The 19,131-nt window shown below is 37.7% G+C and overlaps 1 protein-coding gene across 4 annotated transcripts in view; it reads left to right on the top strand.

Moving 5' to 3' along the window:
- The window catches only part of TRIM33 (tripartite motif containing 33), a 42,137-nt gene that overhangs the window by 9,555 nt on the left and 13,451 nt on the right, over positions 1-19,131 (top strand). For 3 of the 4 annotated variants that reach the window (XM_052814402.1, XM_052814401.1, XM_052814403.1), the window contains exons 2-11: positions 1,670-1,788; positions 1,893-2,040; positions 4,335-4,467; positions 7,556-7,672; positions 11,293-11,407; positions 13,313-13,459; positions 13,989-14,106; positions 16,170-16,414; positions 16,663-16,827; positions 17,676-17,876. In XM_052814402.1, coding sequence (XP_052670362.1) covers positions 1,670-1,788; positions 1,893-2,040; positions 4,335-4,467; positions 7,556-7,672; positions 11,293-11,407; positions 13,313-13,459; positions 13,989-14,106; positions 16,170-16,414; positions 16,663-16,827; positions 17,676-17,876 — 1,508 coding nt within the window. The remainder of the gene's footprint in view (positions 1-1,669; positions 1,789-1,892; positions 2,041-4,334; positions 4,468-7,555; positions 7,673-11,292; positions 11,408-13,312; positions 13,460-13,988; positions 14,107-16,169; positions 16,415-16,662; positions 16,828-17,675; positions 17,877-19,131) is intronic. The other variant, XM_052814404.1, reaches the window with a different exon arrangement.

Below are 19,131 nucleotides of genomic sequence, written 5' to 3'. Positions count from 1 at the left end.
ATATAATACTGGAAAGCTACTGTTGGAAATAATGGGTATTGAGATGTGAAAAGGAAGTATAATACGCTGAAAGAGAATTGCAAGGCCTTGTCTTAGGATTGTGATCTATTGAGATATGTGCAGAACACTGGTGGCACCTTGTGTGCAAAGTGTATTTGAACATGGAGGTGCAAAAAGTCAGTGTTTGACTGAGAGAGCAGTATTTATGGACTACCTGTTTGTTCCCTATGTCCTCTTGGACAGAAGCAATGGGCAAGGTGGAATTATCCGTGGTCAGAATCCAGCCCATGGACTGCCAGTTGTATCGTTCTATTTTATTCAAGCTTTCAGTGTTTTGTCTGGTTTAAAAACAAAACTAAACCTGCCTTACAGGAAGCAGTTTGCATCTGTGGAATTTGACTTTGCGTTGTGTAAAGATTATAGATCTTGGCCTGCTTTTTTTTTTTTTTTTTTTTCTTTTTCTGCAGTATTTTGTGTGATTAACCCAAGGCAGCACTAAAAGTCGGGTTTAGCTGTGGTCTGTTGTAGATGGAATAATTTTAATGGTAAATGTTTGAAATTTTTGTTCTGTAAGTCTATACACATCAGCTGATAGGTGGCTTTTATATAGTATTCCCTAAAGAATTTTGTCTTTCAGTAGTAAGAAAATCTGAAGGTTCTCCAGATGTGAGAGGCTTCATTGTGTATATGAAAGCTCTTGTACATGTAGGTATTGAAATACTGGTTATTTTTCACATCCTGCTCTTGAAGCGTGTTTGGTTTGATGAGACAGGGAATTCTTAGTTGGATTATTGTTGTTGCTCTGCAGTGAATCTTCTGTCTTCTGAAGACATTGTTAATTTTAGCACTTGAAAAAATTAATGCTATTTTACTATAATGTAATTAATCTCCCTGAAATAAGTCTTACTGTTCTAACTGAATATCCACAAAGGAGTTGAGCATCACTTAATTACAGTTACTTTTCAAAGTTGTTTCAAGTGTCCTAGTGTATAAAAATACCTAGTCACTTTGAAAGCTTCTCCTTGAAAATTACGTTCACAATAAAATTGTATAGGAAGTTGATTTAAGACTAGATGACACCTGTGGGAAGACAGTGTTAAGCACTTACCTTAGTGGTAAATAAGTTTTCAAACCTTTAACGTAGGTTGTTCATAGAACATCTTTAAATGTGAATTTGATTCATGTAGTAACTTCTTTTCAGCCCTGCTGAGGACTTAAAACTCTAATTTAGCAATTACAGAGCATAAAAAAGCAGGATACTGGAAGGGAACTAGTCTAATTGACATCCAGTGTTGAAGCTATGTGTGTTTACATTTACATCTATATGAGCAAAGTTTTCTGTGTGCTGAAGAAAGGCAGATGTAGTTGGCATGAGAGGATTTTTTGCTATCAAGTCATGTGTGTTTTGGTATTAGCCTTCCCTGCAGGACACTATTTGAAAAAACACTGAAACCTTCAGGTAGTTTCTATTACTGCATCTGCCTCACTGACCTCATGGAAATAGGCTATGTTAGAAGACATCCTCTGTTGTATCTGGGAGAATATTGTGACACACTGCTACTTAGACATTTTCATGAACATCACTAGTGTCACACCTGACTATCTAGGCACACCTCTTTTGATGCTTGTCTTGAGACAGACTGGACAGTACACTTCTTCTGTTTTGCAGTTGGCGTAATCAGATGTCCGATATGCCGCCAAGAATGCAGACAGATAGATCTGGTGGATAACTACTTTGTAAAAGACACGTCAGAAACGCCAAGCAGCTCCGATGAGAAGTCAGAACAGGTATGGCAGTTTCCTGCTTGCTGCAATTCACATGCTGTTTTCGTTTCTGTACATGTTAATGCTTTCCAGGAAAATGATGGTAACTGACTGTTTCCCTTTTGCAGGTGTGTACAAGCTGTGAAGATAATGCTAGTGCTGTTGGATTTTGTGTAGAGTGTGGGGAATGGTTGTGCAAGACTTGCATAGAAGCTCATCAGCGTGTAAAATTTACTAAAGATCATATGATCAGAAAAAAAGAGGATGTATCTTCAGGTGAGTGTTTGGATATCACTTAGTCCTGCCTGTAGTAAAAACATTTTCTCTTTGGCACATGTAAAAGAGAGAGGGAGGATTATTTAGGTAACAACGAGCTGTACGGCTTTCCCCAAAGATTTGAGACAAGTTTAGTAAAAAGCTACCAGTGCAAAATTGGTAGGTCTAAAAATAGAGGAAAAACCTAAATTTTAAACTAAAATGGGTTATTTGCTAATACTTTGTGCAGTTTGATGTCCACTGTAAAAAACACCATAAGTATGGAAGAAACAGAATGAGACCGCAGTCTTTGGAAAGGATTTAGATCCATTCTTAATAATCCTTTATTTAGTAGAATAACTAACTAAATGGAGGGGTTGAAATCTGGAGAGAACTGACATATTGGTGATCTTATCCATTGGCCAAGGAAATTAAATTATACATTTTGCTGTACTTGGTTATAAGGAGCAATTATAGTTCTCCCAGTAGAGAAGTATATACAGATAAGCTTATAGTCATATTCAATATGATGTTACTGTTGTATTGATATTGCTGAGTAAATGTGGAATTTGAATTTATTTTAGGTTTAATATCTCTTTCAGTTAGCAAAATCGAATGTGCAAAGTGTGCATACAGTTTTAGATGTGCAGCTTTATTAGAAGTTAATTCTTAAACTATCATTTGACCATATGTCGTTTGTAACCTACTGAAGTAATGTGGAAAACATTCTCAAAACAAGTAAAAGGTAACTGGATTTTAGCTTAGAAGATTTTATTTGTAAATGGGATAAAAATCCTGATTAGAAGACCTGTAGGTTCTACACAGTCTGGATGTATATGAAGGCTGATCATATTGAGGAAGAGATACCTTGACATTTTGCTTGCGCTCTACATTTAAAATAAATTAAGATCTTCATGATTGTTTCATTGTGCCATTTCAAAGGAGTAACACTGCTTTGCTTTCTGCCAACTGTTGTCAAAATCATATTAATGGTTAAAAAGTTTGCTTTTGAGCTTAGTTCTTTTAGACAATGATCTTGTTTCACCTGCTCTATCAAATAAACTTCATTTTTGGAGAGGTTTCCCTGTATTTCTTAATGGGTATTGTTTAATAAGAAATATTACCTATTTAAGTTTAAATGTATTAATCTTAGTAGACAAGATACCCTTAATGTGAAATCAAATTACAGGGCCCTACAAAGAATTACTAATGTTTTTCATTATGAGTGCTGTGTTGTGAACGTCAAGGTGATACTATAGCTTCACTTCCCCTTCAGTAACCTGAGTGCAGAGGTGCCAAAAAATGGTGGTTCCCATAAAGTAAACTTTCTATCAGAAATTTAGGTTAGTGTTTATGAAGATGGAAGCCCACGTGTAGTTGGTATGCTAGCACATGGCGAGAACGTAGCCTTCCTTTGACCTGATGTACAGCGATCCTTAGTAACTCTCTTGATTGTGGGGAATGACTATTCATTATTTTCTCAGATGAGCTTGTTCCGTTCTTTTGTGTTAGAATCTAAGATATGCACTGGAGACTTTAAATTTCTATTAATGAGTGTCAGCTGTAGATTCATGAGCTCTCTTTCTTTACAATAACTTGCATGATATAACAAGCTTCAGAAATGGTGGAGACTGAGGAAGACATTCATGTTTCAAACCTTACCTGCTGTATCTTCCAACGGCTGCTTTCCTCTGTGCTAAGCTCAAAATATCTTTAGAAGATCGTGCAGCACCTTTTCGTAAACTCAGAACTATTTTTTGACGTTACCTGTTATTTGCTTAAGTGGAAAAGTTAAGTAGTTTAGCTGGGGTTTAAGTAACTTTTAACATGGGCAATGTTTGCTTTGCATTTACCACTTCAGTTGCATATGACTTAATGAGGTTTATAAAGGTTCTGAAGTGATAATTTAGAAAACCTATGGGTGTTTGACACTATCTAAGTTTGTGAGGTTTGATCCATCCTTCAGTGTGTCAGAGGTGAAATTACACGCAATTTAATCTTTAAACATATGTACACGATCCTGGTGTTTGTGTAGTTTTTACATTCTCACAGGTGCCAGTGTCTTTTGAGTGTTTGTGATAGGAGAGGAATTCCTCCTTCTCTTTGAATACAATAAAGCGGAAACAGCTATAAACCACTGGCACTGTAAATATTTCAATGAGAATGTATTCACGGTAACTTTAGGGTGAGAACAGGTCTGTAGTTGTCTTTGTCCAAATTCTTAGTTATTACTTAGCTTGGAAGTTAGTTGCTTTGCTCTTCAGATTGTCTAAATTTTATTTTAAAATGCAAAAATGGTTTATTTTTAAAAACAGAGGCCGTGGGAGCATCTGGTCAACGTCCTGTTTTCTGTCCTGTCCACAAACAAGAGCAGTTAAAACTTTTCTGTGAAACATGTGACAGGCTGACATGCAGAGACTGTCAGTTACTGGAACACAAAGAACACAGGTACAAATATTACCATGTCTTAATTCCTGTGGTGTAGTTTCTCAGAGGATGAAATGGCATTGATTTAAAACAGTTGTGTCATTAAATACTGTTGTATTTACTCTTTGTCAGACTGAAATGATCCCTTGCAAAGGAGAATCTGTGTGGAGTACTGAAAACTTTAAGTGATCAGTTGGTTGAGCTTTGTCAAGTATTTTAAGAGCAGATTCAAAACAACATGTTCTGAAGCGATTTGGTGCGATTAAGGTGTTAACTTGCCTGGCATTTACCAGTGCTGTCACTCTATTCAGGACTTGAATAGAAATCGCTACAGCCCTGAACACCTGGTGCTGTAAAGAAGCAAAAGTGATATTGAGTCATGGATGAGGTAATTTTTTGAAAGGGCATATTTTATTATGCAACAGTCTTTCAATTTAGGGTAATTTTGTAAAAGGAGGTATAAATTTTGCCTCATAGATTAATGTATTCTTCTAGTACAGACAGAAAAATTGTTTTTAGTTGTTGAAAGTTGCCTTATTCCAGGTAAAAAGAAATGATGGGTTTTGTCTCCAGAGCTTGCATTTCTCTTAGCTGTGAGAAAAAAGTTGGAACCTCTTAAGATACATTAAAACTTCCTGCTCTTTAGCAGCTCTGTCGTATAGTTGTTTGAATGTTTGAAAAAGTATTTTGCAGGGCTATAATAGAGAATCTGGGGATAAATATGTATTTATCAGCCACTGCAGCACTGCTTTTCCTAGTCAGGCTACAAGTAACTTCTTTATAGAGGTGCTAGGCAGTACATTGCAATATTGAATTTAGTGTTGTGGGTTTTTTTTTTTTCCCAGAATAGTGATTACTTTCATAGACTGCAACAGCAGCCTAATGGAGAGCTTCTACTTTTGAAATTAGTACTATTAAAATATTAACAACCTCAAATATTCTTGCTCTGTTCTTTCATAGGCTTGATCATAAATATCGTGACATACTTGTCCAGAAAGCGTGGTCTCCTAGGATATGTTAGCTAACTTTTTCTAGTTGGTTTCTTTGCATCTATTTTGCGCATGATGCTAACTGATTAACAGATATATCTTGTTCTACTTACCTGTTCTCTTCCAGTAAGAGAAGAGAATACTTTGCTATTAACATGCTTTGTTGCAGAATATTCTTTAAAAATTGTTCTGTCTGCAGATGTCAGTTACAGATGATTAGGGCGACTGCCTTGTCTGCCACGAAGTACAACTGAGATTTTTATGAAGCTCACTAAATCATTGAAGGAAAATCATGCCAGGTGGAAACAAGAATTGACTCTAATCTCCTGTTTACTTCCTACCTGAAATCCTAATAGTTTGCACCAGAGGAGGATGAATCCTACCATTTCAGTAGCAATATGGTCCACTGTTCGGTTCAGAATTTCAAGTGAAAGAATTGCTGGTGATTCTGTAGACAACTGACATTCTTTTTAGCAGCCTAATGGTGTGCAATTCCTCTAGTTTAGGTAGTTTTCAGTCCACACACTTTGGAAGCTAGAAGTACAATACAATATTTAAAAAAAAAAAATAATAATTTTGGCTGTAGCAGGAGCTACAGCAAAATTTTAGCAGTACTAAGTTAAGTGTAGATTTTTTTTTTTTCTCCTTAAAGTGGAAATCTGGTTTTCAACTTCATGAAAATAGTTTTAGCAAATCTGCAGATCTCCAAACATCGCAAATTTTGTGGCCATTGGGCTTTCGTAATGCTACTTTTTGCATTATAGGACCTAAAATTTTGTGATGCTGTCTGTCTGCAAGAACTTTAGACTGTATGTACTTAGAAAAAGCAACATTCTAACATTAAGGCTGAGGAATCTAAACTCTTGTAGCTGAAACTTGTCTGTTGCTGGTACAAACGGAATGAACAGGAGCAGAGTCGTTTCTGTTGTGAATAGTGTTCTCTTTGCCTAAGTCTGTTATCGTAATTGTGAGTAATTTGAATCAAGACAGTGTTACCGTAAATTTGCTCATATATCCAAACAGTCTTTTCCTGTTAGATTAGATTGTAATGTTCTCCTAGATTTTGACAAAAGATGATGCTACTTTCTTTTTCAGTTGTGGTTGGGAGATAGTATAGGTTACTTCTAATGCAGCTTATAAGATGTTTCACTTTAATTGTAGGAATTTTCTGCCAGTTTGAATGTTGGGATTTAGTGTAGTGAAGAAGGGAAGACATTCTGGGAACCTAAGTTTTCCCTGTTGTTAACAAATTATATTTCAGAAGCATGAAGTTTACTTACTGCAAAGACAAGAAGTGGCAAGTGACTAATAGGAATCCTGGGTTTTGAGGGGAATCTTTTGATAGTTGAGCAGTCAATCAGAAAAGATGAAAACTCTTGAAGCTACTTAATTCCCATTGCCATTTCCAACATAGGCGTTTTGCTTCTGTTGCATTGTTAATTCCTCTTCTGATGCATAGTATGTTAGGAAAACAACTAATTTCATTATTTTCCTTCGATGTAGCTACTTGCACTGTTTTCAGATGAAGTAATGGAAAGTGCTTTTGATACAATAGCTGCTTGGTTGAAGGACTTGGAAGGGAATGACATGTTCTTCACTGGGAAGTACCAAAAAACAGAAAAAAAAAAAAAGATTTTTTTTTAATAGGAATATTTTCTTTCAGATTAATTCAGTCAAATATGAGCAGTATAATCTCAGCTGAAAAACTGTTTTTCTGGGACGAGGGGGGCGTGTATCATTTAATGAGTGTTTAAGCTATTAGTGCATTTTCCTCATCTAATGTTAACAATACGATTTGTCAAACTCTGAAGTTTCTGGTATCTCCTTTAGCTGGTGTTCCATAGCTTCCATAACTTGTGAAACGATGCAGTGCATTGTCTCCCTGTGTAGTTGAAATTAATAAGTGATCCATAGAGGTTCAGTCTTCTGGATGCTTAGAAAGGATTTTATCAGTACTGAAACATTTTGCACACTGATTAGCATACATATACTTTGATTTTTTTCCTGTGTGTTTTGTCATATTTTTTTCAAAATCTTATAGCTTTACATCTAAATTTGGAACCCTTAGTTTCAGCACATTGCTCCTTGGTAATTGATGTCTTCTTTTGCATGTTTAAAAGGTATCAGTTTCTTGAAGAAGCTTTTCAGAACCAGAAGGGTGCAATTGAGAACCTATTGGCCAAACTTCTTGAGAAGAAGAATTACGTAAATTTTGCAGCAACCCAAGTTCAGAATAGGTAAGTACGCCCAAATTATTAACTGTTACTGTGATTCATTAAAAAGACAATGTAATAGTAAGATGAATGGTGGGACTAGAATAATACTTAAATTTTAGTTGATTCTATATCCTTAGTTGTATTGGACTTAATTACTTTTTGTAATGTTTTCTTCCGTACAATACTGTGCATCTTTTGGAAGTTGTTACAAGAAACAAATGTCAAAGATGATGTCTTTTATGGCAACTTTGAGTAGAACCAAAGATGTGTCACATTTATTACACTTGGGGGAGGGGGGAGGAAAAAAGGGGGAAAAAAAGAAAAGGAATAAAAAAGGCAAGGCAAACACATCTTATGGTTTCTGCTAAGTTCAGCTCTAGGTGACAGGAGTGTTGTCTGTAGAGGTAAACAAATTTTTCTTGAAATATTTTTGTTCCATATGAATGCCTCTGTGTAACAAAAACTTGTTTTGAAATTGAATGGGAATTTTTTTTTTTAATTAGGCAAACAAAACTTACTGTAATTATCTGAAAGGAAGACAAGCTTTTCCTTAGGTAGTTTCACTTAAGAATTCCAGGGTTAGCTTATATTCCAAGTCATATAGAACATCGAATATAGAAACAGAGAGAGCATGTGATCGCTGCTGGCTTTTCACCCACTTGTTGTGATATGGTGTTCTAGAGGTCAGGGAATTCCACTGTGATTCTCGGTGGTTTTGTGAGCCTTCTGCAACTTTTAAGTCATTTGCAACATGCCGGATCATCTGGAGATCAGAAGTACAAGAGTAGAAGGAAGTGTACCAAAGATATATAAGGAGAATTTCTGGTGCAGATTTTTAACTCCTAGTGGTACCATGTACATTTAAAAAAAAAAAAAAAAAAAAAAAACCAAAAAAAAAACGTTGTAAGGGAAGGAGAACATATGACATGACAGAGGCAAATGTGTGAAGATGGAAGCAATGAAAATGGAAATTTTTATATGCTCATTTGGCATGGAATTCTTTGAAGGGACCTCAAAGAGAACACCATCGTGAAGCAGGAGGACCAGCTGTAGAATTGTTACATGCTTGAGGATGACACAAACCTAGTTACATGGGAAATAATTAAATTGAATGTCATGACCCAGACTGGATAGATCAGGGAGTTGTGTTGAATTCGGAATTCCCTCGGGCTAAATTAAGGTGAAACGACACCAAACGATCAGTTAAACATTTTATTTTATGACAGAAGCAACCTGAACTTGGGAGGCATAACAGTAGGTAGTGGGGTTTCTCACAAGAGGAATTGGCATGGAACTACCTCAGTGACCTGTGCAACCCGTGGTAACCATATACATCAATTCAGGGAAGAAGGAGATCCCTCCCGTTGGGTCAGGAGGTTCAGAGCAGACCCCCTTGCTTTCTAGGCTCCTCCACAGAGAGGAGCCCAGGGGCAGCTGGATCCACTCCTAGTCCCAGACTTGGTCAATGGTTTATGTCTTAAAGGGATGAGGTATAGGGATTATGAAAAACGAAAGAGAGAAACAAGACAGAGGGAGAAAAAGGGGAAGAGAAAGATTTCACCAGTCTTGGGTCCAGTGTTGGTTCAGTCAGCTGAGGGGTCCAGTCCCAGTGGGCGCATGCACCTGGGGCTTCAGTTTGTGTCCTTTTATCATCCTTGCCCCTCCTTCGGGCAGGCACTCAACTTATTAGGCCAATTAGGTGTCATGAGCAGTTTGTGAGCCTTTGGGACTTGGGAGTTTTTTGGGGGGTAACTTCCCCTTCCCTGCAGATGTGATCTCGTCCTGCATGGTGAGCTGTCCTGCTCAGCATATCAGAACATCCTGTCAAAATGGCATGGTGAATCGCCCTGCTCAGCATATTAGAACAGCATTATCAGAACACTGGAGCTGTGCACCCTCCGGCAAGACCTCTGGGTGCTGATGGGCTTCTTTTCACCTGTGGTTCCTTGCTATGCAGAGTTCCTTGCTATGCAGAGTTCCTTGCTATGCAGAACTTCCCCCACCACAATATTTGAGACATTAACTCTTTCAGTCTCTCACACCGAAAGCTCAAGAAATGTCATAAAACATTCTCTGGTAAGAATTCAAGGCCAATAATGGGTGGTGCATGTATGAGTAACATATTGTGATGTTTTTTTGCTTAAGAGTTTCTGGCTTCACTGAAAATTCAGTGAATTTCTGCAGCATGTGATTGGGTTAAGATCACGATGATCTGCTGAGCCAAATGGGTAGTGCAAGTGAGACACTAGGACACTAGTTTGCTTTGACATGTCATTCAGTTACTTTGTTGAAGTGTAGGGCACAAAATCCGTTGTCATAAAAACTTCAGAGAATGAAAAAAAAGTATATTACAATAATCTTGTCAGTGTTAGCAGATGGTATGAAATTGCCATCATATGTGATCATGAAGCGTAAAACAGTGTTGAAGGAATAGTTCCCTACTGGAATAATTGTTAGGTGCCAAAGCCAAGGATGGATGCCTCCTGACTTAATGAAGGGTTGGTTAAATGTTTTTTGGAGTAGAAGACCAGGTTGTTCTGTCATGAAAAAGCACGTGTCTAAGATGCCTTAAAGGGTGTATGACACCAACAATGAAGATCATCATCAGACAAATGAGCATTGGTCTTGTGATCATATCAGGATGAATGACATCACAAGTTCAGATGCTTGATCCAGTAGCAAAGAAGCCCTTTAAAAAAGGACAGTTTAAGTCTTTGCACTCAGACTGGCTCATGGCAAGGTATTGTGCTCTGACTCCTACAAGCAAAGTAAAGAATCCTGCAGCAGCACTATGTTGTCATTAGATTAAGGCAGCATAGGCTCAAATAAATCCAGAATTTACAGTGGAGTTTAAGAAATGCTGCATTTCAAATTCTGTGGACAGAGCTCAAGATGATTTGCTTGAGTCTGAAGAAGTTGAGAAAACGAAGACACTAAAACTGAGGAAGAATGACAATGATGGAAATGATGAAGAGGTGTGAGGTATATAAAACTGAAAGGCAGTAGTACTGAAGCACAAGAGAATAATGTAGACTAATGGCAGGCAAATCATTAGTGAAATGTTTATATCCTTATTGTGTGTTGATTACACGTATGTAATAACCTTTTTGTTACAAGATTTTCTGGAGGAGGTGGAGGGGTCCATCTGAAATTCAGGCTTGACTTCCTTTCTGGTTAATATATAATAGCATAAAAGTTTAAGGCATCATATATAAACTCTTCATAGTGAAAGAGACATGATATGGAGATAAATATATATGTGTACATACACACACATGTGGTCTTGGCTGGGTATGTCTCTATGTGTGTTTGTGGAAACATATAAATAAAGTGTATAAACCACAAAACTGTTTCATATTACTTTAAGTAAAACACAAGTTGTTAATTGAGATACCATCTTGATCTCAGACTGTTTAAATTTTTTTCCAAAACTGAAATTCTAGATGGCTTCTTTGAAAAAGTTGATTAATTATGATTTCTCTGTTAGAAATAAAACAAGCTATAAATTTTGCACTTACCGGAACTTCTTCAATCCAGAAATTGCCCCTTCACTCTTCAAGGGTGGGAAGATGCCTGGGGTGTTTAGTATATGGTGGCATAGTATAAAGTGACTGCCTGACAATACATTTCTCTTTTTTTAGGATAAAAGAAGTAAATGAAACTAACAAACGAGTAGAACAGGAAATCAAAGTGGCTATATTCACCCTCATCAATGAAATCAATAAAAAGGGAAAATCTCTTTTACAGCACCTTGAGGTACAGTTAAGAGAAAAAAATAATAGTGTTGTTCACTCTTTCCAGTCCCCTATTGAGAACTTGCATTCCATGTTTGAAAACAGTTTGTTTGGTGTGACTGCAGGTGTTGCAGTACTAATATTGCCTATGAATGGTGTGTTGGAGTTAAATCTCTTGTTTATCCTTTTGCTAGCTAGAGCCTGTGGCTCCTTTAGTTTTATGTCTGTGCCTCAGATTCATTCAAAATCGGGCTCATCATAAAGGAGTGTCTGAAAATCTCCCTTCCATGTTCTGTTTGCCATATTTCTATATTATAACATAGTTCTAAGGTGTGTATAATCTATTCTTTCCCTCAAATAGCTTTTTAAGGTTCACATAAATATATTAGCACTGTTATGGTTGAGCTGCTTCTTTTTGTCTTCTCCTGATACCTTGTCTAGAAGTTTTTCTGTACAGTATAAACTCCTAGAGACAGGTCTGTGTACTTTGTCTTGAGCACGTAACAAATTGATGCAATGTGTTTGATGCAACTTTACATCATTCTTTGCTCTGTCAGTTGTGCTAGGTCATTGTTAAAATTGGTTTCCCTCCTTTTGCTTTTATAGGGTGGTGGTAGCAGGGGAAGGGAGCAGGGAAGCACGCAGGCTAGTATTAATTTTCTCTCCTAGTGTCATGTTGACTGCTGTTAAGTCAGTGGTGATCCTAGTGACAGTTGTTAGTATTTGTTTCCTCAGTAATTTTCACAAGTGGTGTTGACTTCAAACAAATCCTGACTCTTTAAGGACACCTAGGTTCTCAAAGACATGGTAGTCTTAGGTATTTGTACATGAAGGTGTAGTGCTGGTATTTTAAGTTATATAGATTGGCATTGTAAAGGAGGCAATGACTTTAAACATACTTTCCAGCTAGCACATTCTGAATAATAATTACATTCTGACTTTTATTCAAATCTATGAAAATTTAACTTATGATTACTTTTTCACCTGAAGAGAGGAGATCCATCGTAAGAAGTTAGTTCATAGCATATTGCCAGGTTGCCATGATGTGACTGAAAAAATTTAAAATCAAGTTAATTACAATAGATTTTTTTTCTGGTTAAGGAACAGTTATTTGGCAATGAAATGAGTATTCCTGGAAGAAAAGACTACTTGATCAGGAGTGAAATAAATAATTCGAAGCTACACGAGTAAATGAATTTTGGGTTTTCTTGTTTACCTAGCATTTGTTACAAGCTAGAAAAATTCCATTGGAAACTCCTTTTTTGTGAGGTTGTAACAGTTGCCTAATCGTGTATTGTTAAATTTGAATCCTGAAGATTCAGTATTGCAGCCCAGATTTTTCACACAAGATGTACAGCTGGCAGGTTATCAAAGGCTGAAGACTTCTCGGAGATGGGGCTGCTGAGTTTACCTGCTGTACTCGGGAGGTGTTTAGAGGCAGTTTCTGGTTGGCACAGGAGCTGGTGTTCCAACCGAGTACCTGGGCCACCACTGTTGCTGTCTCTTCCAGTTGCTGCTCTGCAGCTGCTGTGGTGGCAGTTGCAGGAATGTCAGGGCACCACCCAGTATGGAGCTGGCAGTTTTGTTGGGCCCCAGTCTGGGTCGCTCCCCCAGTTCTTTGTCATGCTGCTATGCCTCTGGCAACATGAGGAAGAGAACTGGTCTTGGTTTAGTAGCTGATATTTTCCTGGGATGAAGCAGAGGCTCTTCTCTGAGCCCACTACTTTCCCTGCACTCTGGGAAGAATGGTAGAGTGGAATAATAGAGAATTATTACTTGATGGGTCTAGCCACTCTGAATATGAGCATTAGCATAAGCTGCTTTGCTTGTGACATTTTTTTTTTTCTGTAAGAACTGTGATAGTGGTTTACATTTTCCCTGATAAATCTGAAGCCCCCATTGTAATAAAGTTTTTGTTTCTTTGTAGAATGTAACAAAGGAGAGACAGATGAAGTTAATACAACAACAAAATGACATCACTGGTCTTTCGCGACAAGTGAAGCATGTGATGAACTTTACTAATTGGGCTATTGCAAGTGGCAGCAGTACTGCTTTGCTATACAGTAAACGGCTGGTAAGGAAGCATCGTCTAACTTGTCTGTACAGTACAGAGAATGTTTAGTCAAAAGAATTTTCTAAGTATCGTGTAGCTTCACTAGATTATACCCAAGGAAGAGACAGTGAGTTGTTCATGCTTCATTTAAAAAAACAAAACAAAACAAACCATTCTCTAATAATGGGATAGATTTTCTAACTTTTACACCACTTTTCATTCATAAATTAAGGACTTAACAGTATTATCATAGAAGGAATGGGGTCAAGCTCTGTAAAGGTACCTCAGTTGTTTCACTTGAGTCACTGCAGAAGTTGTATTATTGTGTAACAGTACTTCTCTGTAATCCTCAGAGTTGAGTAAAAAATTAGTTGTACAGTGGATGATTTTCCTGGTGAATTGAGTACTTTCCAAGCTACTAAGCAAACTTGCTATTGACAGTCCTTGTTGGTGATCTGGCAGTCTAAACTTGTTGGGCAAATGCACGCTTCTTAACTTTCTCATTCTTTATTTTGTTGTCATCAACAGTCTTGTCTTTGCTTTCCATTAGATAACATTCCAGTTACGTCACATTTTAAAGGCACGTTGTGATCCTGTCCCAGCTGCCAATGGAGCAATACGCTTCCATTGTGACCCTACATTCTGGGCAAAGAACGTCGTCAATTTAGGTGAGAAAATTGTGTTTGTTTATTCTGTGTTACTTGAAAAACTAGATTGAGTTGGGGGTGTTCATCCAACATGAGTGAATTGGAGTGCAATACATCTCTTAATGCAGAAGAACAAAACTCTATTGACATAACGCATCCAGTCCTGATTACCCTCCTTATCTGCTCTGTTCTTTCTGTTAGCAAAGCTTTCTCCTCAGGTTTTGGTTTCCAATGGGAATGGTTCTAGGAATGGCCCTTTTTACGCCCTCTTAAAGTGGTTCTGATGGTTATAGTATAACACACTAGCGCTAAATGGGTGCTTCGGTTTCTGGAATAAGCTTTTTTGGCAAGTAAATAGAATCAGTTTTGCTTATCTGAACTTCATATTTAGCTGCATATGGAGTAATACTAGATGTCTTAATGTATTGGAAGTTGCATGAACAAGCATAATTAGGAGGACTTGATATGAGCTAAGTTCATGGCTAAGTACCAAGCCAGTCCATGTGATTGCTGGAAAGGCAAGTGAATTAAGAAGCAGTGTTTAAGTAGTTTTGTATTCTAAGATGTCTGGCACATTTATAAAGGTAAAGAAAAACAGAGCCTCGTAATGGGAGATACACTGCTGTTCCTGTGTGTGTGTTGCTTGCAACTGCCACACGGTAGGTTATGGCACCATAGCTGTAAGCTTTTATATCTTACATAGTTCTTATGAGCACAGCTGTTTATTCCTTCTTTGCCCTAAAGCATTAGCTGCCATGGGAGTTTGTAATAGTCTTGGTGAGATAGGAGCTTTGAGCACTCATGTACTGCATGACTGCTTAGTGACAGCTGGGATCACTGGACATTTGCAGTTACGAGTGCTGCACATTGCTGACTGTTGTCAGATGCAGTAATGTGTGCTCTTTTAAGGATGTAAGGTGTTTAATATCTTAGCCTCTTTATTATTGCCTTATCCTGCGGCAGTGTTGTGTCACAGTTTTTCTTCCATATGAGTCCCCTAATCACTTATGCTTTTCAAAGAACAAGTTTTAAATGAGAGAAGAGGGGAGGTGAGCTAGTGGGGAGAGCACAGTGAGACAGAGGTATCTGTTAGCACCTGCTTGTGAACTTTTCTGTTGGATAAAAATCTATTAGAAAATCTGATAAAAATATCAGCTCTTCCTGATGCTTTTGTATGTACTTGCTTCTTGCTCGATAAGTCTCCTAGCTATGTTTTGGTGTTCCTGTCTTTAGTCGTCAAGGAGGTTTATGTGCAAAATAAACAAACTTTTCATTGTGTAAGTGATGGTTTAAAATTGACACTATTCCTTCATGGGCAGTTCCTCAAGCAGTTTTTGAGTGCTGTTACTCTTGGAGATTAGTCAAGAAGGAAAAAGCAAGGCTTTCCAGGACAGAGCTTCAAAGTTTGTTTGACTCGGAACCCAGGGTAGGTGGGGAAAGCTATATAGGAAACAACAGAAACTGTCAACCTCAATAAAAAGTGACATGCAGATTCCAATGAGTACATGTTCAAAGAAAAAAATCAGCATTCTGTCTTTTCCCTTTAAAAATAGGACTGGAGATAGCTAGAGAGGCAATGTGGTCCATTGCATTGTATCAAGGCAGGACTCACTTGTAGCAGTGTTTTGTGTCATGGTTGTATAACCTGTTCTTAGTCATTCAGTGATGGGATACTCTCCACTGTCCCCCAAATATCTTTTCCTGGGCTTTGCTTCCTTAGGTATAGAAACTTTATGCTCAACACGCTTTTTTCCTATTTTGTTTCTCATCTTGTCTGTTTGTTGTGAACACAGAGAACAGTCATCTCTGTCTTGTCTTTTAGGCTGTGCAGTTTCAGTTCTTTCACTCTTTCCTCACAGGTCATGTTTTTAGTTTTGCAATTTCTTCTTCTTGTAGTGTGAGTTTTCTTTTTGCTTCTCTCATGTATGGTTATGGAGACTTAAAAAGAAAATTTCCAACTTAATTTGCTTTGTTATTGCCCCTGAGGAAACTGAATTAGAAACATCTGAATATTCTGCGTTTATCAACCTTCGGATGATGATGGAGATTTAACTGTTTACTAGTTCTTTTTTTGTTTTATTTAGGTAACCTCGTCATTGAAAATAAACCAACTCCTAGTTACACTCCTAATGTAGTGGTTGGTCAAGCTCCTCCAGGAACAAACCACATCAACAAAGCTCCAGGACAAATCAATCTAGCACAGCTTCGACTTCAGCATATGCAGCAGCAAGTGTATGCACAAAAGCATCAGCAACTGCAGCAGATGAGGATGGGACAGCCAGCTGGGTCAGTTCCCAGGCAGACGAGTCCACAAATCTTACAGCAGCAGGTAAGTCTCTTATATGTTCTTATTTCACCTTTTACCATAACACCGAAACTTAAAATTGCCCTGTCAAATATAAACTTAAAAAGCAGTTTGTAAATGTGAAAATCTTTTGAAATTTGACATACTTTAAATGTGACAGCTATTGGCTTTTCTTGATGTTATGTAACTAGTAAACCTACTACTGTGGAAAGAGATTGGCTTCTTTTTTCCATGTTAAAAGCAAAAATTTTAAAAAACAAAAACCCTTGCAGCCTCCCAGGTTGATCAGCATGCAGACCATGCAGAGGGGTAACATGAACTGTGGGGCTTTCCAAGCACATCAGATGAGAATGGCTCAGAATGCTGCTCGTATACCAGGAATACCACGCCACAATGGACCACAATACTCCATGATGCAACCTCACCTTCAAAGACAAGTATATCCTGTGTACACGCTTCATTTGTGCCATTGTGCCAAACTTTCATTACAATAGATGATTCATTACCTCCCGCTGTAAATGTGTTTCTGTAACACTTATAACCCACAGCTACACACATTTATATGCTTTTTCATGTTGCATACTGTACTGTGACATTTTTGCTGAACATAAGAAAATTCAAACCTTAAGAATGAAAATGAATTGTAATGTGTGTATTGCATTTTAGTTCTGGGAAACAAAACATTTCCTTTTTAATTTTTCGGTGACATTCAGCTTTTGGGTTTCTTAGAGAATAGTCAAGAATAGTGAAGTTCAAAGTGAGGTAGTTGAGGGGTTTTAATGAAACCAAATTCTGAAGTGTTTTTAAATTCAAACTTGAAGCATGATGCAGAGCTCTGGATAACATTAAGAATAAAAATTCTTGACAATGAATGTTAATGTGACTGGAAAGCCAAAAATGACTTTATAATACTTGAAACAGTTACTCTTTTCTTTAAAAAAAAGAAAAAAAAAAAAGTTTGTAGACAGACATGGACTCTAAAGTTGTCTTTGGAGGAAGTAATTGCTTTAAGAAAAATATAACTATATAGGAGAATAATTTGGTGGAAGATGTGCTATATATTTAAATATCTAGCCACATAAAGTGTTTTTTCTTTCCAAGTAAATAAACGTAGCAGTTGCTTTGCATTCAGTGCTATCAGGTTATGTTGATACAAATGTGAGTTTATATGTCGTCCCCCCCCCTTTTTTTGTTGAGGACTATCATATAATGCACATGTTGCAATTTTACATGCAGTGGCTGATTTGTCCGTAATGCAGTCATGGTCTCTTTTCTTTTCCTACAGCATTCTAACCCTGGGCACGCGGGGCCTTTTCCAGTTGTTTCTGTGCACAACACCACTATTAATCCAACTAGTCCTACTACAGCAACAATGGCGAGTGCAAACCGTGGTCCAACAAGTCCGTCCGTTACAGCAATCGAACTCATTCCTTCTGTAACAAACCCAGAGAATTTACCTTCCCTGCCAGATATTCCGCCCATCCAGGTCAGTGGAGAAAATCAGGCACTTACACTGTGGGTGAACTAATGATTTGCTTTCTGTATCTTTTTTTATTTGGATACCAGTACTTGTCTGTGGAATGGTATAGTTAGTTATCACTTAAAGTTGAAGAATTAAAATCTTCAGCCCTTGGCTTGGGCATGCAACTATTTTCACTATATAGGGCTGACCTGCTTGACCTGTGTTAACCTTTAGATTAATGAGTATTTAATGGCTGTCATACAGTAAAATTCATACTTAGATTAGTTAATCCCAAGTACTGTGTTCACTTCCTTTCTTCCACAAGATTATCACATGGGAAGATACCACTATAATAGTTGAATAGTTATGTATGTCGAATGCCCTGAATGGTAATTTATTCAGAGTTAAAGTTGCCTGGCACTTCTCTGTGATGTTGCTAAACGTAACAATTAAATGCAAGAAGTACAGAGAAAGGGTGTCCCACTGCCCTGCTTTTCTCTCTCCTCACATTTCCTCTGTACCCCAGTAATGTGGCTGTAATCATTTCCTTGTATGCAAGAGGCCAGCATTTACATTAGCGTTGGATCCTGAAAGGTGCTGCAGAACATTTAAGCTGGCCACCGTGATTAGTCTTGAGCTGTGGTGGTGTCTGCCTGGAAATTCTTGCTTGCACAGAGTGTGACTGTTGCTGCTTCCATAGTGTTCACTTCATCTGCACACTGTTGGTACTCACGGACTTGGAACTGCAGTGTGCGCCCTGTATTCTTTGCCCAGAGAGGCAGTAGATAGTACTGCACACAAGCTAGGTAGATTTTGAGGAAATCAAGCTCGTTTGGAGAGGTCAGAAGCATAATTTAATGTACGAGTGGGGGCAAAGGAAGTAAAAGTAATATGTTTTCTGCAAGAGTATTTGGGAAGCCACGGAGGGGAGGATGATGACTTCATCTTGAGAACAGGATATTTGTTGAAATGCCCATATGAAGCACAGAAGATTTGGTCATGATACAGGAAACAATCACCTTAAAAACAAAACCTAAATTTCATCCAAGCAGATGGTCTGCTGTAATATCAACAGCTACTTTTTAACTCTTAATCTGTAGAGTCATGTTCAAGGGTTGTACATTCAGTTTTCTCATGAGGCTGCAGGTAGTTCGCTAATGTAAGACTAGTGGGGGGAAAAAAGGATCACATCTCTGAATGTGATCGATCTACAGTGCTGAAGCTTTGTTTAGTCATTAGAACAAAACACAAGTATAACTAGTTATGACTGGTTTAGCTG

The sequence above is a fragment of the Harpia harpyja genome, chromosome 19, assembly GCF_026419915.1.
Source record: "Harpia harpyja isolate bHarHar1 chromosome 19, bHarHar1 primary haplotype, whole genome shotgun sequence".
Classification (NCBI taxonomy): domain Eukaryota; kingdom Metazoa; phylum Chordata; class Aves; order Accipitriformes; family Accipitridae; genus Harpia; species Harpia harpyja.
Note: the sequence above shows the minus strand (reverse complement) of the source record. Positions and strands in the feature narration are given on the sequence as shown.